The 21,900-nt window shown below is 44.9% G+C and overlaps 1 protein-coding gene across 3 annotated transcripts; it reads right to left on the reverse strand.

Annotated features, from left to right (window-relative positions):
* rida (reactive intermediate imine deaminase A homolog) lies at window positions 1-21,818 on the reverse strand. Of its 3 annotated transcripts, XM_067978081.1 has the most exons (8): window positions 21,183-21,268; window positions 15,476-15,928; window positions 12,996-13,101; window positions 5,532-5,615; window positions 3,234-3,288; window positions 2,338-2,406; window positions 1,425-1,480; window positions 1-342 (listed from the first exon to the last, which is right to left on the reverse strand). In XM_067978081.1, exons 2-8 carry the CDS (start codon window positions 15,505-15,507, stop codon window positions 268-270), a joined length of 477 nt encoding a protein of 158 aa, XP_067834182.1. In that variant the 5' UTR covers window positions 15,508-15,928; window positions 21,183-21,268; the 3' UTR covers window positions 1-267. The 3 variants fall into 3 exon arrangements, with proteins under 3 accessions (XP_067834182.1, XP_067834164.1, XP_067834172.1); XM_067978063.1 differs by lacking the exon at window positions 15,476-15,928 and having other exon boundaries at window positions 21,183-21,818; XM_067978071.1 differs by lacking the exons at window positions 5,532-5,615; window positions 15,476-15,928 and having other exon boundaries at window positions 21,183-21,812.
* Window positions 21,819-21,900: the final 82 nt, after the last annotated feature.

The following is a 21,900-nucleotide window of genomic DNA, read 5'->3' on the forward strand; positions in this document are numbered from 1 at the left end:
TTCATTTGATATCAGGTGTATTTTGCAAAATCGTCATTGCAGGATATTAAGCATCATTAGTTACTGAAAAATAAAGGTTCTTCTTAAAGGCAATTAGAAGTTACAGAAGACAAAGAACAATCACAATGTTTCGAATTAACAACTTTGAAAGCTTGCCTTTTTAAAAAAATTATTGCTTCATACAAAGAAAACAGAACAAAAGTAAAAATCACAGTTCAGTGACTTCCTTGGTGCTTGTACTATATCCCTACAGTTTTAGTCTCCAATTTATAACTTCTGGTCAAAGGGTCCATCCATAATAGGCCCCAATACAGCCACAGCTTCAATCTCAACTCGGCCCCCCTGCAAAGAAGAAAAAAAACAAAATCACACAACTGCAGCAAATATTTGACCTACAGATGTGTTGTTAGTAGTATGGGCTCTATAACACAGTAGATCCCACTAAATTCTGCTAGGATCAGAAAGCTTTTACAGTTACATTGAATGTACAGCACACAAACAGGCCACTGGGCCCAACTGGTCTATCCCGGTGTTTATGCTCCACAAGAGCCTCCTCCCTCCCTACTTCATCTCAACCTATCAGCGTATCCTTCTATTCCTTTCTCCCTCCTGTACTTATCTAGCTTCCCCTTAAATGCATCTATGCTAGTCGCCTCAACCACTCCATGTGGTAGCAAGTTCCACATTCTAACCACTCTTTGGGTAAAGAAGTTCCTCCTGAATTTTTCATTGGATTTATTAGTAACTATCTTATATTTATGGCCCCTAGTTCTGGTCTCCTCCACAAGTGGAAACATCTTGTTAGCTGACTTGTTAATTACTCAACTAAACGAACAAAAAAAACTGCACACTTGTTGATTTCCTTGTTTTCTTACTGCATATGACATGGGAAAGATTCTGACTTACAGCTGAAAAACAAGCAAGAACGACAGTAAAATGAAAATATGAAGTAATAGGCTGCAAAATGGCAACAAAAAAAAAAATACAGTAGCCTGTTGGTTATGGCACTGGACTAGCAACCCAGGGGGTCATAGATTCAAATCCCACTATTGCAAGTTGTGAAAATTAATTCAATAAATATGGTATTTTGCTAGCGCCAGAAAATAACCATTCAAGCTGCTGGACTTTTTGTAAAAAAACCCCATAAGTCACTAACGTCCTTTAGAAATTTGATACTGAAAGTAAGATTCAGCAGAAAATTGAAATACTGGTTTATGTTCATTATATTTCCACTGTATTCGTAATATTTTGAAAAAACACATACAGGGCACACAGTTAAAAACTGCCACTTGATTGTGAAGAATGTATTCTCAACCTTTTTTTTTAAAAAAAACACTTCCCAATTCTTTCCCCGTGATCCAATGCCTTGGGTCAGCTCACCAACACAGACTACTGAGACGCACCAAACAACCAAAACAGCTTACCCGCGGCAATGCAGCAACCTGATAGGCAGCTCTGGCTGGGAAGTTGGTTTTGAAATCTGAGAAGGAAACAAAAATGTACTTAAATAGAAATTACAGCACAGAAACAGGCCATTCAGCTCAACTGGTCTATGCCGCTGTTTATGCTCCACATGAGCCTCTCCCACCCTATCAGAATATCCTTCTCTTCCTTTCTCCCTCATGTACTTATCTAGTTTCCCATTAAATGCATCTATGCTATTTGCCTCAACCACTCCATGCGGTAGGGAGTTCCACATTCTCACCACTCTCTGAGTAAAGAAGTTTTTTCCGAATTCCCTATTGGATTTATTAGTGACTATCTTATATTTATGACCCCTAGCTTTGAAATCCCCCCCCCCCCAAGCAGAAACATCTTCTTTACATCTACCCTATCAAACCACTTCATAATTTTAAAGACCTCTATTAGGTCACTCCTCAAGCCTTCTCTTTTCTAGAGAAAAGAGCCCCAGCCTGTTCAGTCTTTCCTGATAGATGTAACCTCTCAGTTCTGGTATTATCCTTGTAAATCGTTTTTGCACCTTCTCCAGTGCCTCTATATCCTTTTTATAATATGGAGACCAGAACTGTGTAAAATTCTCCAAGAGTGGACTAACTAAGGTTCTGTATAAGCTTAACATAACTTCTCTGCTTTTCAATTCTATTCCTCTAGAATAAAATAAAAGACAGATGTGTTGGTCAGGGAGAGCAAATACGTTTTACACAAATTGAAATAACTCTGACTGATGCTCTACTTTTGAATACCAGCAGGAAAGCCTTTCAGTACTGAAGCTAAATAGAATTGCAAAAGCATCACTTCAGCATTCACCATCATGAACTGTAACTTAGGGTTATTTTACCACCCCCCTCAATATACAAACATGAGAGCTATACTTACATTGCATGTAAACTTCGTTAACACAGCTGAAGTCGTTTATGTCTGCCAGCAGAACTGTTGTTTTTACAACTAGGAGATAAATTTAAAATAAACCTCTCAATTAAGTATTCAAAACCACAACCATTGGCGATGAAAGGGCTACTATATTAACAACGTCTTACTCAACAGGTCAAAAAAAGTTTTATGCATTTTTCTTTAAAATTGTATCTATCCTGCCAATGTATGGTTGATGTAGTATTCTCTGCCATACTGTAGAGTAAATTCAGTACTGCCATACAGAGTACATCACTCCATTAAGTACATCTTGTTCCAGGGATGAGAGATTTCAGTTATGTGAATTGACTGGAAAAGTTGGGGTCGTTCTCCTTACAGCAGAGAAGGTTAAGAGGAGATTTGATAGAAGTGTTCAAAATTATGAAGGGTTTAGATAAAGTAAATAAAGAGAAATTGTTCTCATTGGCGGAAGGGTCGAGAGCCAGAGGACACAGATTTAAGGTGACTGGCAAAAGAACCAAAGGCGACATGAGGAAAGCAGATTCAATCGTGGCTTTCAAAAAGGAACTGGATAAATACTTGAAGGGAAAAAATTTGCAGGGCTATGGGGAAAGAGCTGGGGAATGGGACTAACTGGATTGCTCTTACAAAGAGCCGGCACAGGCTCGATGGGCCAAATGGCCTCCTTCTGTGCTGTTAACCATTCTATGATTCTATCTTTTAAATTAAAATTCCTAGGTCAAGCCGAAAGTAGATTTTGACCATATTCCCTACTAAAGTCAAATCATTTAACTCTTTTTTGGGTTATTTACTCTCTTTTTGGGGCTTCCTGATTGATGATGACACCTCTAGTTGCTCGTTGTGTGCGCCAAAAGGAGGAACGTTACATTTTAGCTTCGTACCATTATTGTAGTCACAGTTTGCAGCCTTGAGGATCTCTCCCATGTTGATAAGTGCCTGCCAAAACAGTAAACACCACAAATTAGTTCAGGCATTCTTGTTACAAATGTGCATTCTATCCCCCACCCCTAACTGAAGGCATATATAAAAATGTAGTATGTCTGAACTGCAGGCCCCCTAAAATATTTCTTGCAGCAATAAGAACTTGCATTTATATAGCGCCTTTAACGCAGTAAAACGTCCCAAGGCAGTTCATTGGAGCATTATCAGACAATATTTGACGCCCAGCCACATAAGGAGATATTAGGACAGGTGAGGTAGGTTTTAAGGAGTGTCTTAGAGGCAGAGAGGTTTAGGGAGGGAATTCCAAAGCTTAGGGCCTAGGCAGCTGAAGGCACGGCCGCCAATGGTGGAGCAATTAAAATCAGGAATGCGCAAGAGTCCAGAATTGGAGGAGCGCAGAGATCTCGGCGGGTTACATAGAATGTACAGCACAGAAACAGGCCATTCTACCCAACAGGCCCATGTCGGTGTTTATACTCCACGAGTCTCCTCCCACCCTTCTTCATCTAACCCTATCAGCATATTCTTCTATTCCTTTCTCCCTCGTGTTTATCTAGCTTTCCCCTTAAATGCATCTATGCTAGTCACCTCAGCTACTCCTTGTGGTAGCAAGTTCCACATTCTAACCACTCTCTGGATAAAGAAGTTTCTCTGAATTCCCTATTGGATTTATTAGTGACTATCTTATATTCATGGCCCCTAGTTCTGGTCTCCCCTGCAAGTGGAAACATCTTCTCTATGTCTACTCTATCAAACCCATTCATTATCTTAAAGGCCTCTATCAGGTTGTAGGGCTGGAGGAGGTTACAGAGATAGGGAGGGGTGAGGCCATGGAAGGATTTGAAAACAAGGATGAGAACTTTGAAATCAAGGCGTTGCCGGATCGGGAGCCAATGTAGGTCAGCGAGCACAGAGGTGATGGGTGAACGGGACTAGGTGCGAGTTAGGATAAGAGTAGCAACGTTTTGGATGAGCTCAAGTTTATGGAGAGTGCAAAGTGGGAGGCCGGCTAGGAGAGTATTGGAATAGTCGATTCTAGAGGTAACAAGGGCATGGATGAGGGTTTCAGCAGTAGATGGGATGAGGCAGGGGTGAAGACGGGTGATGCTACAGAGGTGGAAGTAGGCAGTCTTGGTGATACATCCAGTGGTGCTTTGGAGAAGCATAATTTCTTTCACAGTGGCTTCGAAAACAAATTATATTTTTGTGGTTTACAAACATGGCTATAAAGTTAATAATTTTCCAAGAGTGACTGCTCTCCCTTCAAATGATTACGGTTTTGTCACTGTCAGAATCTAGTCTAACATGACCCATTAATGCTGGCGCATGTCCGGACTCTGGTTAAATTCCTCTCTGGTCGGCTCTGCAACTTGAATTCTAGGTCCTACTGCAGAGTCAGCTTTTACATTGAAATTACAGCACGGAAACAGGAAAATTAGGCCCAAATGGTCTATGTTTATGCTCCACACATGCCTCCTCCCACCCTCTCAGCATAGCCGTCTATTCCTTTCTCCCTCATGTACTTATCTAGCTTCCCCTTAAATGCATCAGTGCTACTTGCCTCAACTAATCCATGTGGTAGCGAGTTCCACGTTCTCACCACTCTCTCGCCAAGTTGGTAAAGAGCTGCAATCTCTTGTAACCGGCCCCGGCACATGTCTGCAGCACCGAGCTGTTCACTTAGATTTATCTATACTGCTGTTGGGGTTTATAAAGGAGGGAGGAATGGTCTAAATTTGCAGACCAGAATGTGAGTGGGGACAGGATATTTCATTAGAGCTGGGATAATTCTAGGGCTCATTACAATTGTGTATCGGGTTGGACTCTAAAAACGGTTTATTAGTTGAACTGAAATCGATTTTTCAAGTTAGTGATTGAACTCTCTGCTTCACAGGGATTTACTACTAACTGGAGGGAGCGAGTATCTGACGGTGCAGGAGTGATCCGCCATCATTTGTTTCAATGGTTAGATTTCGGCATTCAGTACAGAGCCTGGACTGGTTTATATCCTGGAAATATGCTGCTCAGTAACACATTCTACATCTACAAAGTGATGAAGCAAGTTCACTCCGACACCGGCAAAAAAATGTGGAACTTGCTACCACGAGTTTCCGGATTATTTCTAAAGCAAAATGCAGCGAGTGGAGGATAGTCACATAATACAAGTTATGTGCGTCAAATCAATCCCAGTTACTTGCAGCAGTGCAGTCTCTAGGCGTGATTGACGGAGGAATTACCCAATCGTCTCCATTCTGGACGGGACTTGTGATGTCAGGACACGCAGCCATTAATTTAAGCCAAGTCACCTCATGGACACTTGTCTGTAAAGGATTAATGCAGGTTCAGTTACAAGCCACTTGGCAGAGACAAAAGCAAAATACTGCAGATGCTCGAAATCTGAAATAAAAATAAAGCATCAGCAGGTCAGGCTGCATCTGTGGAGGGAAAAACCGAGTTAACGTTTCAGGTTGATGACCTTTCATCAGAACTGGAAAGTCATCAACCTGAAACGTTAACTCCGTTTCTCACTCCACAGATGCTGCCTGACCTGCTGAGTGTTTCCAGCATTTTCAGATTCTAAAGAGAGATAGTGTGACATTTTCAATATTATTTTAACACATTTCAAATTCTAGTCAGTGCAAGAAATTTTAGCAAATTCTTCTTTTTTTGGGTGGGGATGGAAATACAAAACAGTTCTGCAGTATTTTGCTTTTGTCTCCTTTAGAATCTATTTAGAGAGACTGTAGGTCTAATGTATTCCAGTTTATCAAAAACAAAGATCAGACTTTTATGATTGAACTTCTGTATTTCTGTGACCAGATTGTCCATTGGGTGCACAGTGGGACTGATGTTCATTGTAGGATGTCCCAATCTTTCAATTACACCCTTTCACCAGTTCCATTGTGAGGTGTTTGATCTTTTCTAACTCTTGGGGCTCTATTTTAGCACCCGCTATCGGGTGCATTCCTGGCAGGGGGGGGGGGGGCTCTGAAAATCGGAGAATCCCGTCGCGGTACCGGAGCCCGCCCCGAACCCGCGCACTTCCGGGTTCCCCGCTGACGCGCCGGCATGCGCGCGCAGCCCCCGCTGGTGGGAATCCCGCAGGCAATTAAAGCCAGCGGGATGCCACTTGACAGTATTTATTTAGGTATTTCAGGTCATTAACTGACCTGATTAAGGCACTATGTGGGATTTTAGAACAAAGTGGGACTGTTTCCCACACTGGGGGAAACACTCCCAGGTCAAATGGACGTGTTGCAGCTGTCAGCCTGTGGCAGCTGCAAAGGTCCATTTGACAGGTTGGGGGGGGGAAGAGACCCTCACCCATTGCAGGAGGCCACTCTGTCACTTGGGACAAAGTTTGGCCTCCACCACCCTCCTCCTGACAGTCAAAGTCACCCACCTGCACACTTACCCCGGGGTCCGGAGACATGTACCTACCTTGCGGACCCCCTCAGATGTACATCTTCTGGATGGGGGCTGCCGTAGCTGCAGTCATGACCTCCTTGGAGGACGAACAGCATCACCAGCCTCGCCATCCACGCCGTCCACCTCTGACACGTGGAGCTGCACAACACAGTGCTGTGACACATCCACCTGCACAGCAGGAGGGAGGGCTACCGCAGAGAGAGATGCATCGCAGAGGGCACTACCCTCGCCACAGGGTCCACAGACCGAGGTTCAGCCTCCTGGACCTCTCCGAGCAGCAGTGCACATGGAGGCTCAGAGTCACTCAACATGTAGTCATGGACATCTGCAGCCTCTTTCATGCCGAGCTGCTCCTGGCTGGCCCGAGCACCATCTTCATACCTGTCGCTGTCAAAGTCACCACTGCCCTCAACAACTTCTCCTCCGCATCCTTCCAGGGTTCAACCGGGCACATTGCCGATGTCTCCCAGTCGTCTGCGCAGAAGAGCCCTGCAAATACACCTGCACCCACTCTGCAGTGACACAATGGGTGGCATCAGTTGTGGGTCTTCATAGTGATCCTCAGGAGCGGGCATTATTGCACAAACCAGACAGGATTCGCGAAGACATGGCAGTAGTAGTGCCAATATAATATGTAATGTGAGTTGGTCAGAAATTCAATATAAGTGACACCCATGACAAACCCTCAGACACCCTTGTGCATCCCCTTCATGCTCACGACACGTTTGCCTTACGCTGCCTACTGCACATATGTGATGCATGCCCTGTGGCTGCAGCACAGGTAGTGGCAGGTTGAGTGAGGCTGGCTGTGAAAGAGATGCACGAGAGGGTGAGTATGAGAGAGAGCCATGAGATTGTATGAGAATTGGGTTGAGTGGTAGTGGCGGGATGAGTACTGGCGAGGTGAGTAGGTACAGGTAAGATGAGGATGAGGTTTGAGTGGGTATGAGGGGTGATGTGACAGAGTAGTGTTGACAGTGCTGAAGGAGATGTGGGGTGGGGGCAGTGATGTGGCAGATGGAGTGTAGGGGACAGACTACGTGTACTCACTTTGGCTGACCTACTGAGGTCATTGGAGCGCCTCTTGCACTGTATGCAGGTGGGCGATATGTTGGTTGCGCTGGTGACCTCCTCTGCTACCTCGAGCCAGGCCTTCCTGGTGGCAGAGGCAGGCCGCTTACTCCCACCCGCCGGGGTGGGGGGGGGGAAGATCTCTGTCCTCACCCTCCTCCTCACCCCATCTATTGATACCTGGAGTGAGGCATCATTAAACTGGGAGCAGCCTTCTCCCTGGGCTGCTCCATGCTGTAATTTTTTCTATTTTTTGCAGCATCTGTCAGTGGAGGACTGCCCCTTTAAATAGAGCGCCTCCAGCTGACAGACCTTACTGCGCATGCGCAGCCCGCCCGACGCGCAGATCAGCAGTGGGGAACCCGGAGGAGCAGGTAAGTGCATCCAATTAGTGGATTGGATGCTACAATCGCGCGGGAAACTCACTAATTTCACCGGGCGCGTGCCCCCCCGCCGAGAACCCGCAGCCCTGCTAACATCGGGCCCTTGGAGTCTCTGCCAAGTGGTTTGCAACTGAACCTGCAGTAATCCTTTCCAGACAAATGTTCATGAGGTGATTCAGGTTAAATTAATGGCTGCAGGTACTGACATCACAAATCCCGGTGTCCCGTTCTGGGCACCACAGTTTAGGAAAGATGTGAAGGCCTTAGAGAGGGTGCAGAAGAAATTTACTGGAATGATTCCAGGGATGAGGAACTTTAGTTACGTGGATAGACTGGAGAAGCTGGGGTTGTTCTCCTTGGAACACAGGCCGTTGCGAGGAGATTTGCTAGAGGTATTCAAAATCATGAAGGGTCAAGACAGAGAAGAGAGAGAAACTGTTCCCATTGGCGGAAGGGTCAAGAACCAGAGGTCATAGATTTAAAGTGATTGGCAAAAGAACCAAAGGTGACATGAGGAAAAACTTTTTTACACAGCGAGCGGTTATGATCTGGAATGCACTGCCTGAGGGGGTGGTGGAGGCAGATTCAATCATGGCTTTCAAAAGGGAATTAGATAATTACTTGAAGGAAAAAAATTTGCAGGGCTACGAGGAAAGGGTAGTGGAGTGGGACTAGCTGGATTGCTCTTGCAGAGAGCCAGCACGGACTGGATGGGCCGAGTGCCCTCCTTCCATGCAGTAACCATTCTACGAAATAGCTACAGCTTTCTAATGTGAAGATTAATTTATAGAGTCATAGAGTTATACAGCACGGATAGAGGCCCTTCGGCCCATCGTGTCCGCGCCGGCCATCAGCCCTGTCTACTCTAATCCCATATTCCAGCATTTGGTCCGTAGCCTTGTATGCTATGGCATTTCAAGTGCTCATCCAAATGCTTCTTGAATGTTGTGAGGGTTCCTGCCTCCACAACCCTTTCAGGCAGTGAGTTCCAGACTCCAACCACCCTCTGGGTGAAAAAGTTCTTTCTCAAATCCCCTCTAAACCTCCCGCCTTTTACCTTGAATCTATGTCCCCTTGTTATAGTACCCTCAACGAAGGGAAAAAGCTCCTTAGTATCCATCCTATCTGTGCCCCTCATAATTTTGTACACCTCAATCATGTCCCCCCTCAGCCTCCTCTGCTCCAAGGAAAACAAACCCAATCTTCCCAGTCTCTCTTCATAGCTGAAGCGCTCCAGCCCTGGTAACATCCTGGTGAATCTCCTCTGCACCCTCTCCAAAGCGATCACATCCTTCCTGTAGTGTGGCGACCAGAACTGCACACAGTACTCCAGCTGTGGCCTAACCAGTGTTTTATACAGCTCCATCATAACCTCCTTGCTCTTATATTCTATGCCTCGGCTAATAAAGGCAAGTATCCCATATGCCTTCTTTACCACCTTATCTACCTGTTCCGCCGCCTTCAGGGATCTGTGAACTTGCACACCAAGATCCCTCTGACCCTCTGTCTTGCCTAGGGTCCTCCCATTCATTGTGTATTCCCTTGCCTTGTTAGTCCCTCCAAAGTGCATCACCTCGCACTTTTCCGGGTTAAATTCCATTTGCCACTGTTCCGCCCATCTGACCAACCCATCTATATCGTCCTGCAGACTGAGGCTATCCTCCTCGCTATTTACCACCCTACCAATTTTTGTATCATCAGCGAACTTACTGATCATACCTTTTACATTCATATCCAAGTCATTAATGTAGACCACAAACAGCAAGGGACCCAGCACCGATCCCTGTGGTACCCCACTGGCCACAGGCTTCCAGTCACAAAAACAACCTTCGACCATCACCCTCTGCCTTCTGCCACTAAGCCAGTTTTGTATCCAAAGTGCCAAGGCACCCTGGATTCCATGGGCTCGTACCTTCTTGACCAGTCTCCTGTGGGGGACTTTATCGAAGGCCTTACTGAAATCCATGTATACCACATCCACTGCGTTACCCTCATCCACACGCCTAGTCACCCCCTCAAAAAATTCAATCAAATTAGTCAGACATGATCTTCCCTTGACAAAGCCATGTTGACTATCCCTGATTAATCCTTGCTTCTCCAAGTGGAGACTAATTTTGTCCTTCAGAATTTTTTCCAATAATTTTCCTACCACTGATGTTAGGCTCACTGGCCTGTAGTTCCCCGGTTTTTCCCTACTCCCCTTCTTGAATAATGGTATTACATTAGCGGTTCTCCAGTCCTCTGGCACATCCCCTGTGGCCAGAGAGGTTCTGAATATATGTGTCAGAGCCCCCGCAATCTCCTCCTTTGCCTCACACAGTAGCCTGGGATACATTTCGTCCGGGCCTGGGGATTTATCCATTTTTAGGCCTGCTAAAACCGCCAATACCTCCTCCCGCTCGATGTTAATATGTTCGAGTATATCACAGTCCCCCTGCCGTATTTCTATGTCTACATCGTCCTTCTCCATAGTGAAAACAGATGCAAAAAATTCATTTAGAACCCCTCCTACATCTGCCGGCTCCACACACAGATTGCCATTTTTGTCCCTAATGGGCCCTATTTTTTCCCTAGTCATCCTCTTACCCTTAATATACTTATAAAACATCTTAGGATTTTCCTTTATTTTGCTCGCCAGTGTTATTTCATGGCCCCTCCTTGATCTCCTAATTTCTTTTTTTAAGTATCCCCCTGCACTTTTTGTGCTCCTCTAGGGCTTCCTCCGTCTTTAGCCTTTTGTATCTGCCAAAAGCCCTCCTTTTTTTCCTAATCCATTCTCGTATATCCCCTGACATCCAAGGTTCCCTGGAGTTCTTGGAACCACCCTTGACCTTTACGGGAACATGTTGCCATTGTATGGTCTCAATCTCCCTTCTGAAAGACTCCCATTGCTCCGATGCGGATTTTCCTACAAGCAGCTGATCCCAGTCCATTTTGGCCAGATCCTGCCTTATCCTATTAAAATCGGCCTTCCCTCAATTTAGAACCTTTATTTCCGGCCCCTCCCTGTCCTTTTCCATGACCACCTTAAATCTCACCAAATTATGGTCACTGTCACCAAAGTGCTCACCTACTAGCACTTCTTCCACTTGGCCGGCCACATTCCCTAGAATTAGGTCCAGTACCGCCCCCTCTCTTGTAGGACTTTCTACATGCTGGCTCAAAAAGCTCTCCTGGATGCACGTCAAGAATTTTGTACCCTCTAAGCCTTTTACACTCTGAGTATCCCAGTTAATATTGGGGAAGTTGAAATCCCCCACTATTATTACCCTATTATTTGCACAATTTTCTGAGATTTGCCTACATATCTGTTCCTTATGTTAAAGCCTTGGATTGCAAAAGTTTTTTTGTAATTAAAGCACAGGCTGCATGCCCAAACTTGCAAATATCCTTCAAAGACTTGATCATGCATCATAAGGATTCATAAAGTGTCCTTGTGTATTAGGAATTTATCAATGCTTCACGTACAAAAGGATATGAACCATGAAAAAAAATCTCAGATTTCATCAAACCCAGCCAAAAAAAGTGATTTTCATTTTAAACTGATTAATTGTGTCACAGATATCAGAATAGTGGTTTACAGAGAATAACTCACTTGTATCCTGGTCAACATAATTCACTTACACTTGGGAGCTTTTGCAAGCTACGTTGCATTTCTATAAACCTTCAACTACTGACATGTATAGCTTAGTCTACACCCACACATGCGGTACAAGTACAATTGTATAACTTCTGACTTAACAACAACTGGTATTTATATAAGCGCCTTAGTAAAACATCTCAAAATTTGACACCGAGCCACATAAGGAGATATTAGGACAAGTGACCAAAAGCTTGGTCAGAGGTAGGTTTTAAGGAGCATCCTAAAGGAGAGCGAGGTAGAGGCGGAGAGGTTTAGGGAGGGAATGCCAGAGCTTAGGGCCTAGACAGCTGAAGGCACAGTTGCCAATGGAGGGGCGAAGGAAAACAGGGATGCGCAAGAGGCCAGAACTGGAGGAGCGCAGAGTTCTAGGAGGGCTGAAGGAGGTTATGGAGATAGGGAGGGGTGAAGCCATGGAGGTATTTTAACACAAGGATGAGAATTGTAAAGTCGAGGCGTTGCTGGACTGGGAGCCTATGTAGGTCAGCGAGCACAGGAGTAATGGGTGAATGGGACTTGGTGCGAGTTAGGAAGCAGGCAGCAGAGTTTTGAATGAGCTCAAGTTTACTGAGGGTGGAAGATGAGAATGGGCCAGGAGAAGATTGGAATAGTAGAGTCTGGAGGTGACAAAAGGATGAATGAGGGTTAGAGGAGTGGAAAGAGAACAGTGTCAAACATCAAAACGTGTATTAAATCTACACATTATCAACTGCGGTAGATTGTTGAAGCACTGCCACCCATCGGCATGATCTGTCACCAAGCAATCACAAACCTCGGAAGTCTCCAATTATTGTTGTTCCAGAAAGCAGAAAGCAGGAAACATTCAAGTCTACGCCAGCAAAAGTTAGTACTTGACTAATTTATGATGCAAAGAGCTGTAGTTTGAATTGGAAACTTTTTACTGAGAAACCAAGGTAAAGATCGGAGGCCAGCGGCGAAAGACAGAGTAGACTGGATAAAATAAGAGGAAAGACATGGTTAAAATCAAGACGTAGTGATACAGAATTAAAACTAAATAAATTGCTAGAGGAAGGAAAGAGTGAGGGAAGTAAGAGGTCCACAATATTAAGGTGCTGGGAATGATGGCACAATGAAGAGCAGTAGGAGTATTAACTGCATATAGAACGTACAGTATGAATTGGTCAAGATTTTCATTTTTAATTTGTCTAAGACATTACCTGCTTGGTTTCCTGTGTTGCTCCTCCATTCACAAGCTGCCCAGTTGTAGGATCCATACCCAGCTGCCCGGAAATGTACATGGTGCGATCCACCACCACAGCTTGGCTGCAGGATACAATTACAAAGCACACAATGGTCATAACACTACAGCACACCACGGAATAGCACAGTAAGCAGAGGCTCTAAGATTTCGAATTCCCTCCCTAAACTTCTCCGTCTCTCTCTCCTTTAAGACACTCTGTCAGCTGCGGCTCAGTGGGTAGCACTCTCGCTTCCCAGTCAGAAGGTCGTGGGTTCAATCCCACTCCAGACACTTGAGCATGTAATCCAGGCTGACACTCAAGTGCAGAATTGAGGAAGTGCTGCACTGTCGGAAGGTGCCGTCTATCGGTTGAGAGGTTAAACCGAGGCCCCATTCTGCTCTCTCAGGTGGATGCAAAAGATCCCATGGCACTATTTCGAAATAGGGTGTACTCCCTAGTGAATTGGCAAATATTTATCCCTCAACCAACCCCTAAAAACAGATGATCTGGTCATAATCACATTGCTGTTTGCGAATGCTTGCTGTGTGCAAATTGGCTGCCGCATTTCCTACATTACAACAAAAACTACACTTCAAAAAAAAAGGACTCAACAGCCAAAAGAGTAAATTTTTATCCCATCAGCCCGATCTCACAAAGTTAAATGCCAGGGCCTTGCCAGTGGTTAATCATTCAGAAGGCCCGTCGAGAAACTCAGCAATAGTTCAATCGCCAGTTCAGGGGACTCTGGAACCAATGGTTTAGTCGCTCTGGCACGAAGGCGCAAGCATGTTATGGACTGATCGAGGGTTACAGGATCTGGTAAATCTCCGCAATAACTACGACTTGATGTTGCTGAATTGATAAATAATTCTCCAGATACCAGGCATCAGGACAATGAACAGAAGTTCAATTTGACAGGCTACAGAATCCACTACAGTGTAGCGATCAGAACAACAGGCAAAAATAAATTATTAACTAAAACGATAAAATAAATCTGATTATTCAAACGCTTTACAACATTACATCCACAAGCTAAAACATAAACCCAATACACTAATATTGCGTCTGTTTATGGTACCTGTAAACACCAAGTCTAATTGGAGCTTTAGAAGTATATGCAAGAGCCCGTTTTGTAGCCATAGTCGATATAGTTTCTGCTTACAATTTCCTGAGTCAGATTAGTATTAAAACAATAAAGTGACCTTTGGAGCATACTATTGCCAGAACATTGACAGCAGCCATCAATACTTTTGGCATACATTGTTCTTTGTGATGTCTGAACTATACGATTCTTCCCGTGGGCTATTTTCTCTCAAAAAAAAGACTGGGAGGTGGCCTGATAGAGATCTTTAAAATTATGAGGGGGTTTGATAGGGTAGATGTAGACAAGATGTTTCCACTTGTGGGAGAGTCCAAAACTTGGGGCCATAAATATAAGATAGTCACTAATAAATCCAATAAGGAATTCAGGAGAAACTTCTTTTCCCATGGAGTTGTTGAAGCAAATAGCATAGATGCATTTAAGGGGAAACTAGATAAACACATGAAGGTGAAAGGAATAGAAGGATATGCTGATAGGGTGAGATGAAGTAGGGTGGGAGGAGGCTCATGTGAAGCATAAACACCGACATAGGCCAGTTGGGCCAAATGACCTGGTTCTGTGCTGTAATTTCTATGTAACATTGATGACAGCAATTAATACTTTTGGTATACATTGTTCTTTGTGATGATACCTGAATTATTCGATTATTCCCCACCATCCCAAGATCATTTTGCAGAAAATGAAAGTGATTCACCATTTTTTTTGCTAAACTGCTTCAGTTTTTCCTCTCCACCGCAACACAGTCAGGTCAGGTCACAACCTTTTGTTTGGTCAGCTGGGTGTCTAACATTCATGAAAACCCAACACCATTTTCAGGAGTCTCCAAAATCAACCTGCTGAGAAAACCACAATATAGAGTCTCCATCTGCCCAATATGGAGTGCACTCTCTCCTCAAAGGACACACCACGTTTATACAAGCCCTGAGAATTCAGGCACGGGTTGGCTACAGCCAGTGAGAGAGTGAGGTGAGTGAAACAGATTATCTGATCATTATCTCATTGCTGTTCGTAGGACCTTGCTGTGTGCAAATTGGCTGCTGCATTTCCTACATTACAACAGTGACTACACTTCAAAAACACGTCATTGGTTGTAAAGCACTTTGGCATGTCCTGTGGCTGTGAAAGGTGCTATATAAATGCAAGTTCTTTCTTTCTTTTCTTTTATCCTGGACACTCACTCAGTTTCCAGAAACTCCCACATCATGCTAGTTCTGCAGAGCAGTTTTCCACTGTTCTGCCCTAATATATGGGCTCAAAGGACTTGGAAACTCAAAATAGCAAAGTAGTTTCAAACTAACTACACTTCAACGCCAAATTCCAGTTCAGAATAAACTCCCTGTACTCATTTACTTACTTTATCACTCTGCTAGTCTCTTGCAATTCCATTTTTTCCAAATTTGATCTTTGGAAGGTCACATTTATTGCCCATCTGCTCTGAGGTGGTGGTGATGGGCCCGTGTTCTTGAACTCCTTTTGCGTCACCTCCTCAAAGAACTCCACCAGGTTGGTCAAGCACGATCTTCCTTTTTGAAATCGATATTGGCCGCTTCTAATTATTTTCTGTTCATCTAGATATTTAGTAATTTCATCTTTAATTAAGGATTCCAAAAATTCCCCTACCAACAGATGTTTAATTACAGGCCAAGTAGTTTCCCAGGCTAATTGTCTTCCTTTTTGAACTATGGTTCAGCAGAACGTGAACTGTGTATTCTCAGGTGGACGTAAAAGATCCCATGACATTATTCGAAGAAGAGCAGGGGAGTTCTGCCCTGTGTCCTGGCCAATATTTATCCTTCATCCAACATCACTAAAAAAAAAAGATTATTTGGTCATTATCACATTGCTGTTTGTGGGGCTTTGCTGTGCGCAAATTGGCTGCCGGGTTTCCTACATTACAACAGTGACTACACTGCAAAAGTATTTCACTGGCAATAATGCACCTTGGGACGTCACGAGGTCACGAAAGGCCCTATATGAATGCAAGGGTTTCTGTTGGTGAGGAGGTCATTGATGAATAGGCACTGCTTGATGGTGCTATTGGTGATTCTTTCCATCACTTTGCTGATGATTGGGAAGAGGCCAAAAGGATAGACATTGGTTGGGTTAGATTTGACCTGTGTGTAGAACATCCAGGGGAAATTTTCCACATTGTCCGGTAAATGCCAGTGTCACAGCTGCATTGCAACAGCTTGGCTAGGGAGGTGTTGGTATCTACAATGGTGGTGGCCTCAGAGACCGACAACTAGGATTGTCCACTTAGTACATTTGGCTCAAGTTACTTACAAACACTTTGCCTTGTCTCTTGCACTCAGGTGCTGGGCTCTGCCATGAGTGAGGATGGGAATTATTTGCAGCCCTCTCGTTCTGTTAATTGTCCACTAGTGTTCTCGACTACTCTGATCTGTTGATTATGGGACCACTTTGCTCAGTTTATAGCTTGCTCTTTTTGATATTTAGCATGTAGGTAGCGGTGTGTTGCAGTTTCACTAGATTGCCACTTCATTCTAAGGTATGCGTGGTGCTGCTCCTGACACATTCTCCAATGAATTCTCTCAAAACATCAGTCAGCATACACACAGTCATTTGCCTGATCTTGCAGATTCAGGACCACTATGTCAATGCTGAATTCTTATTCAAGCCAAACTCATTTCTTCACTTCTCTCAGCAAAATCTCAGTCAGCTTCCTGCAGCTCAAGAATCTCTTGCTAGCATAAACCATGATCTATCTACAAGAGTCAACCTGATGATTGCCAAACCCCACAGACCTCAGTGATCTCCTCCAGCAGAAGCTGGTTGAAGTCAATCATGGGGACAAGGGGTAGTCCTCGCTGCCTTAGAATTGACTGTAATCCAGGTGGCTGCTGACATAGTTGCTGGGAAGATGCTCACTTTGTCCTTGATCTTCCCTGTCTACCAGCCTTTGTCCCCGGATACATTGGAGTCCTTGGACAGGAGCTCCACCAGAGGGTCAGCTCCTCGTCAGCTCTGGATTCATAGTCAAACACCGCCGTCGAGAACCTGTGGACGTCGGCCAGATTGGGGTGGGGGGGGACCTATGTACCCATGTATCAGCCGGGAGCTGGGCTCTGACCAGCGGGAGAGCTGCTGAATAGGGAAAAAACAAACTGGAGCCCTTGTTTATTTCAACACAGAAATAGTGGCCTTTGTTTTTTTTTGGAAATGTGTTTTAGGAAATAATGCAAATCAACAGGGAGCAAAGCAAAGAGTAAAAATAAGAGCCCATTGCGGAGGGACTGGGCACTGATCATTAATAACGATGGAGATGGGGCGAGAAACCCCAAGCCCTTCATTAACCAGCCCAGCACTCAATGGCCAGCCTGGTATATGGATGCACAATCCAGGATTTTCTGCAATGGAGCCATCGGGAATGAGTTGCCCTGCAGCTGAAGCTGCCACTTGCAATGGGGACCATCAGGAGTCTCCCTACATCCAGTCTCCCACTGAGTGCAAACTCCTTCTTCAGCATCCCCCACCCACCCCCAGCGATGGTGTTTGACTACGAATCCACGGCTGACGAGGACTACCCCTTGCCCCCGGTGATCGACTTCAACCAGCTCCTGCTGGAGGAGATCAATGGGGTCTGTGGCGTTCGGCAAAGTCTGCAAGGACACTTACAGAAGGGATGAGGTGGCGGTCAAAACAGCCCAACAAGATCCTGACGAGGATATCAGTGTGACAGTTGACAACATCCTGAAGGAAGCCAAGCTCGATGTTGAGGCATCCCAATATCATCCTGCTGAAGGGTGCATGTCTCAATTTGTGTCTCGTGATGCAGTACGCCTGAGGTGGGGCTTTAAACCGAGCCTTCTCTGGGATGAAGGTCCCTCTTCACGTTCAGGTCAACTGGGCTGTGCAGATTGCTAGAGGATTGAACTATCTCCACAATGAAGCTGTTGTCCCGGTCATCCATCGGGACCACAAATCCAGCAACAGTAAGTAGAGAATGCGTCATTACACCCATCATTATAGACTGGTGGATGATGCTGCAATTTTAGTTATATAGAAAAGGCACTTCTACCATTGCCCTTAAGGGATTTCAAAAGAGGCAACTCTAATAGTCCAAGCCGCAGGTTTGAATTAACACCAGTGGAGAAATCACATACAAACTATCCGGAAAGAAAATCTTTCCTTTTGTATGTATTTTTAAAAAAATTGTTCTTTGGGCATGATAGGAGCGTGGTAGGAGCAAGGCAAGAATTTAATACCCATCCCTGGTTGCCCTGAATACAACTGAGGGGCTTGCTAAGCCACATCAGAGAGCGCTAAGAGTCAACCAACCAGTGTAGACTAGTCACAAGTAGGCCAGATGGATAAGAGTGTCAGCAACCCTTCGTTGCATCTGGGTCTGCCAGCTTACGTGGTCATTTTCTCTGGTGCTAGCCCACAAAATACCAGGGATGGGGGAACGTCTCTTATGTGGAGAGACAGGAGGCACTGGGATTGAAAGCCATAGAACAGAAAGTTAAGGGGAGATTTAATAGAGGTATTCAAAATTACAAGGGGTTTTGATGGAGTAAATAAGGAGAAACTGTTTCCACTGGCAGGAGGGTCGGTAACCAGAGGACACAGATTTAAGGTAATTGGCAAAAGAACCAGAGGGGAGATGAGCAGAAAAAATTGTACACAGTGAATTGTGGTGATCTGGAATGCACTGCCTGAAAGGGTGGTGGAAGCGGATTCAATAATAACTTTCAAAAGGGATTTCGATAAATATTTGAAAAGGAAAAATTTGCAGGGCTATGGGGAAAGAGCAGGGGAGTGGGACTAATTGGATAGTTCTTTCAAAGAGCCCGCACAGGCATGATGTGCCAAATAGCCTCCTTCTGTGCTGTAAGATTCTATAATAACAGTGACTACGGTCAGTGACTGAGTGAGAAGATTGTGATTTCAAGTCCCACTCCAGAGACTTGAGCACAAAATCTAGGCTGACACTCCCAATGCAGTACTGAGAGAGTGCTACACAGTCTTTCGGATGAGATGTTAAACCAAGGCCCCGTCTGCCCTCTCGGGTGGACGTAAAAGATCCTACAGCACTATAAGAACATAAGAAATAGGAGCAGGAGTAGGCCTTACGGCGCCTCGAGCCTGCTCCGCCAGTCAATATGATCATGGCTGATCTTCTACCTCAACTCCATCTTCCCGCCCTATCCCGTATCCCTCGATTGCCTTAGTGTCCAAATATCCATCGATCTCAGTCTTGACTATATTATGATGTGGAGATGCCGGTGATGGACTGGGGTTGACAATTGTAAACAATTTTACAACACCAAGTTATAGTCCAGCAATTTTATTTTAAATTCACAAGCTTTCGGAGGCTACCTCCTTCCTCAGGTGAACGATCTGGAAATGAAGTCCTCGAAATGAAGTTGCATTTATAATTCACAGAACAATGCTTGGTGATAACAGACAGTTTTTTCAACTGCCCGTTGCCAAGGCAATCAGTGTGCAGACAGACAGGTGTTACCTGCCAGGTCTCAGAATATACAAATCACCAAAAAAAAACAAACAACAAAAAAAAAAGAGATAGAGAGGTAGAAACATAGAAAAGACAGCAACTGTTCGCTAATGTTATCTGTTTTTAATATAACGGGTCAGTTGCTGTCTTTTCTATGTTTCTACCTCTCTATCTCTGTTTTTTTTGTTGTTTTTTTTTGGTGATTTGTATATTCTGAGACCTGGCAGGTAACACCTGTCTGTCTGCACACTGATTGCCTTGGCAACGGGCAGTTGAAAAAACTGTCTGTTATCACCAAGCATTGTTCTGTGAATTATAAATGCAACTTCATTTCGAGGACTTCATTTCCACATCGTTCACCTGAGGAAGGAGGTAGCCTCCGAAAGCTTGTGAATTTAAAATAAAATTGCTGGACTATAACTTGGTGTTGTAAAATTGTTTACAATTGACTATATTAAGCGTCTGAGCATTCACAGCCCTCTGGGTTAGCCAATTCCACAGGTTCACAACCCTCAGTGAAGAAATTTTTCCTCATCTCAGTCCTAAATGGCCGACCCCTTATCTTGAGACTATGACCCCTAGTTCTCAACTCTACAGCCAGGGGAAACAGTCTCTCAGCATCTATTTTGAGAAGATCTGGGGAGCTCTCCCTGGTGTCCTGGCTAATATTTATCCCTCAAACAACATCATTACAAAAACAGATTTTCTAGTCATTATTACATTGCTGTTTGTGGGATCTTGCTGTGTGAAAATTGGCTGCTGCGTTTCCTACACTACAACAGTGACTACACTTCAAAAGTACTTCATTGGCTTTGGGATGTCCTGAGGTTGTGAAAAGTGCTATACAAATGCAAATCTTACTTTCTTTTACACTTAGAAAGTAATCCATTGACTGTGAAGTGCTTTGAGACATGCCAACAACATGGAAGGCACGAGAGAAATTAGCCTACATTTAATGCCATGATGTGGAGATGCCGGTGATGGACTGGGGTTAACAATTGTAAACAATTTTACAACACCAAGTTATAGTCCAACGATTTTATTTTTAATCCCACAAGCTTTCGGGGGCTTTCCCCTTCCTCAGGCAGTGTGGCTGAGGAAGGGGAAAGCCCCCGAAAGCTTGTGGGATTAAAAATAAAATCGTTGGACTATAACTTGGTGTTGTAAAATTGTTTACATTTAATGCAAGTGCCTTCTTTCCTGACACATACTTAATATTTTGGAAAGTTTCCATGATCTTGAGTGGGGGGGGGGTGGGGAAGGCAGTAATGAAGTGGCTCGGTGCCCAATCGGACTTTGCACTATCCAATAGTTAGGCATAGCTGCTTGTTTTACCAGAAAGAACTTGCATTTATATCGCGCTTTTCACGACCTCTGGGCGTCTTAAATCTCTTCACCGCCAATGAAGTACTTTTGAAGCGTAGTCACTGTTGCAATGTAGGAGTTTTAGTTTAAAAGGCACCTATTTTTGCAGAAGATATGGGCAGTTCCATATGCTTAAAGGGGTTTGCAATGTATCTCACTGTTAGAAACTATATAAGAATCTCACTCGGTCGTCCGACGGGAGCTACCAGCCATAATTTACCTGTAGGGACCGATTGCCCCCGGTGCCTTGGTGGTGCTGATGATCCTCCGCACGAACGCTGCCATTCCGCCCGGGCAATAGATTCGCAAACTCGACACGCACGTGACCCACCAACCCTTCGGGTCCCGCAGGCCAACAGCGCGCATGCGGAACCCGGGCGCGCGGTGCAGCTCGGGAATCGTAGTCCTTGTCCTGCCTCCGACGGGACACACCTCCCAGGATGCCGCGGCGCCCTTTAACCCGGCGGCGGCGGAGGGTGGGGCCCTCGTTTGATTGGCAGCTCGCGTGGCGGCTGGTGCATGAGGCCGGTTGACCGCACCGTCCACAGTTCTTCACCGAGGGGTCGTCCACCTGAAGCGTTAACTCTTTTTGTTTTTCTTTCCTCCACCGACCTGCTGAGTATTTCCAGCGTTTTCTGTTTTTAAAAAAAAAAATTCCAAGTTCTTCACGGAGTTTGGCCGTCTGTCACCGTCACTGCAGCAGAGTAGGAGGCTCGGTAAGTTTTATTCACAGTCACAATGTGGACCGGGTTCCAGCAGATAGTTGTTTTTTTTAAAAAATCCGAGACGATGAATCGGTGGTGGGGAGAGAAAAAAACGGTTTAACGTTTCGCAGTGACTATTGACAACGCCGCATTGCGCAGGCGCGGCGCCGTGGACAAGTTCGCGCACGCGCAATTCCGCGGTGCATGGAGTTAGCGCATGCGCAATTTGGCTAC

Source organism: Heptranchias perlo, chromosome 3 (genome assembly GCF_035084215.1).
Source record: "Heptranchias perlo isolate sHepPer1 chromosome 3, sHepPer1.hap1, whole genome shotgun sequence".
NCBI lineage: Eukaryota > Metazoa > Chordata > Chondrichthyes > Hexanchiformes > Hexanchidae > Heptranchias > Heptranchias perlo.

Bases quoted from the DNA above. Each gene is read 5' to 3' on its own strand.
- rida (XM_067978063.1), bottom strand. From the start codon at position 21,328: ATGCGCGCTGTTGGCCTGCGGGACCCGAAGGGTTGGTGGGTCACGTGC. The intron at 5,616-12,995 runs GTAATGTCTTAG...AATCCTTTACAG, and splicing joins CAACACAGGAAACCAAGCAG to ACAAGTGTCCATGAGGTGAC. The intron at 2,407-3,233 runs GTACGAAGCTAA...TTTATCTCCTAG, and splicing joins AAACTGTGACTACAATAATG to TTGTAAAAACAACAGTTCTG.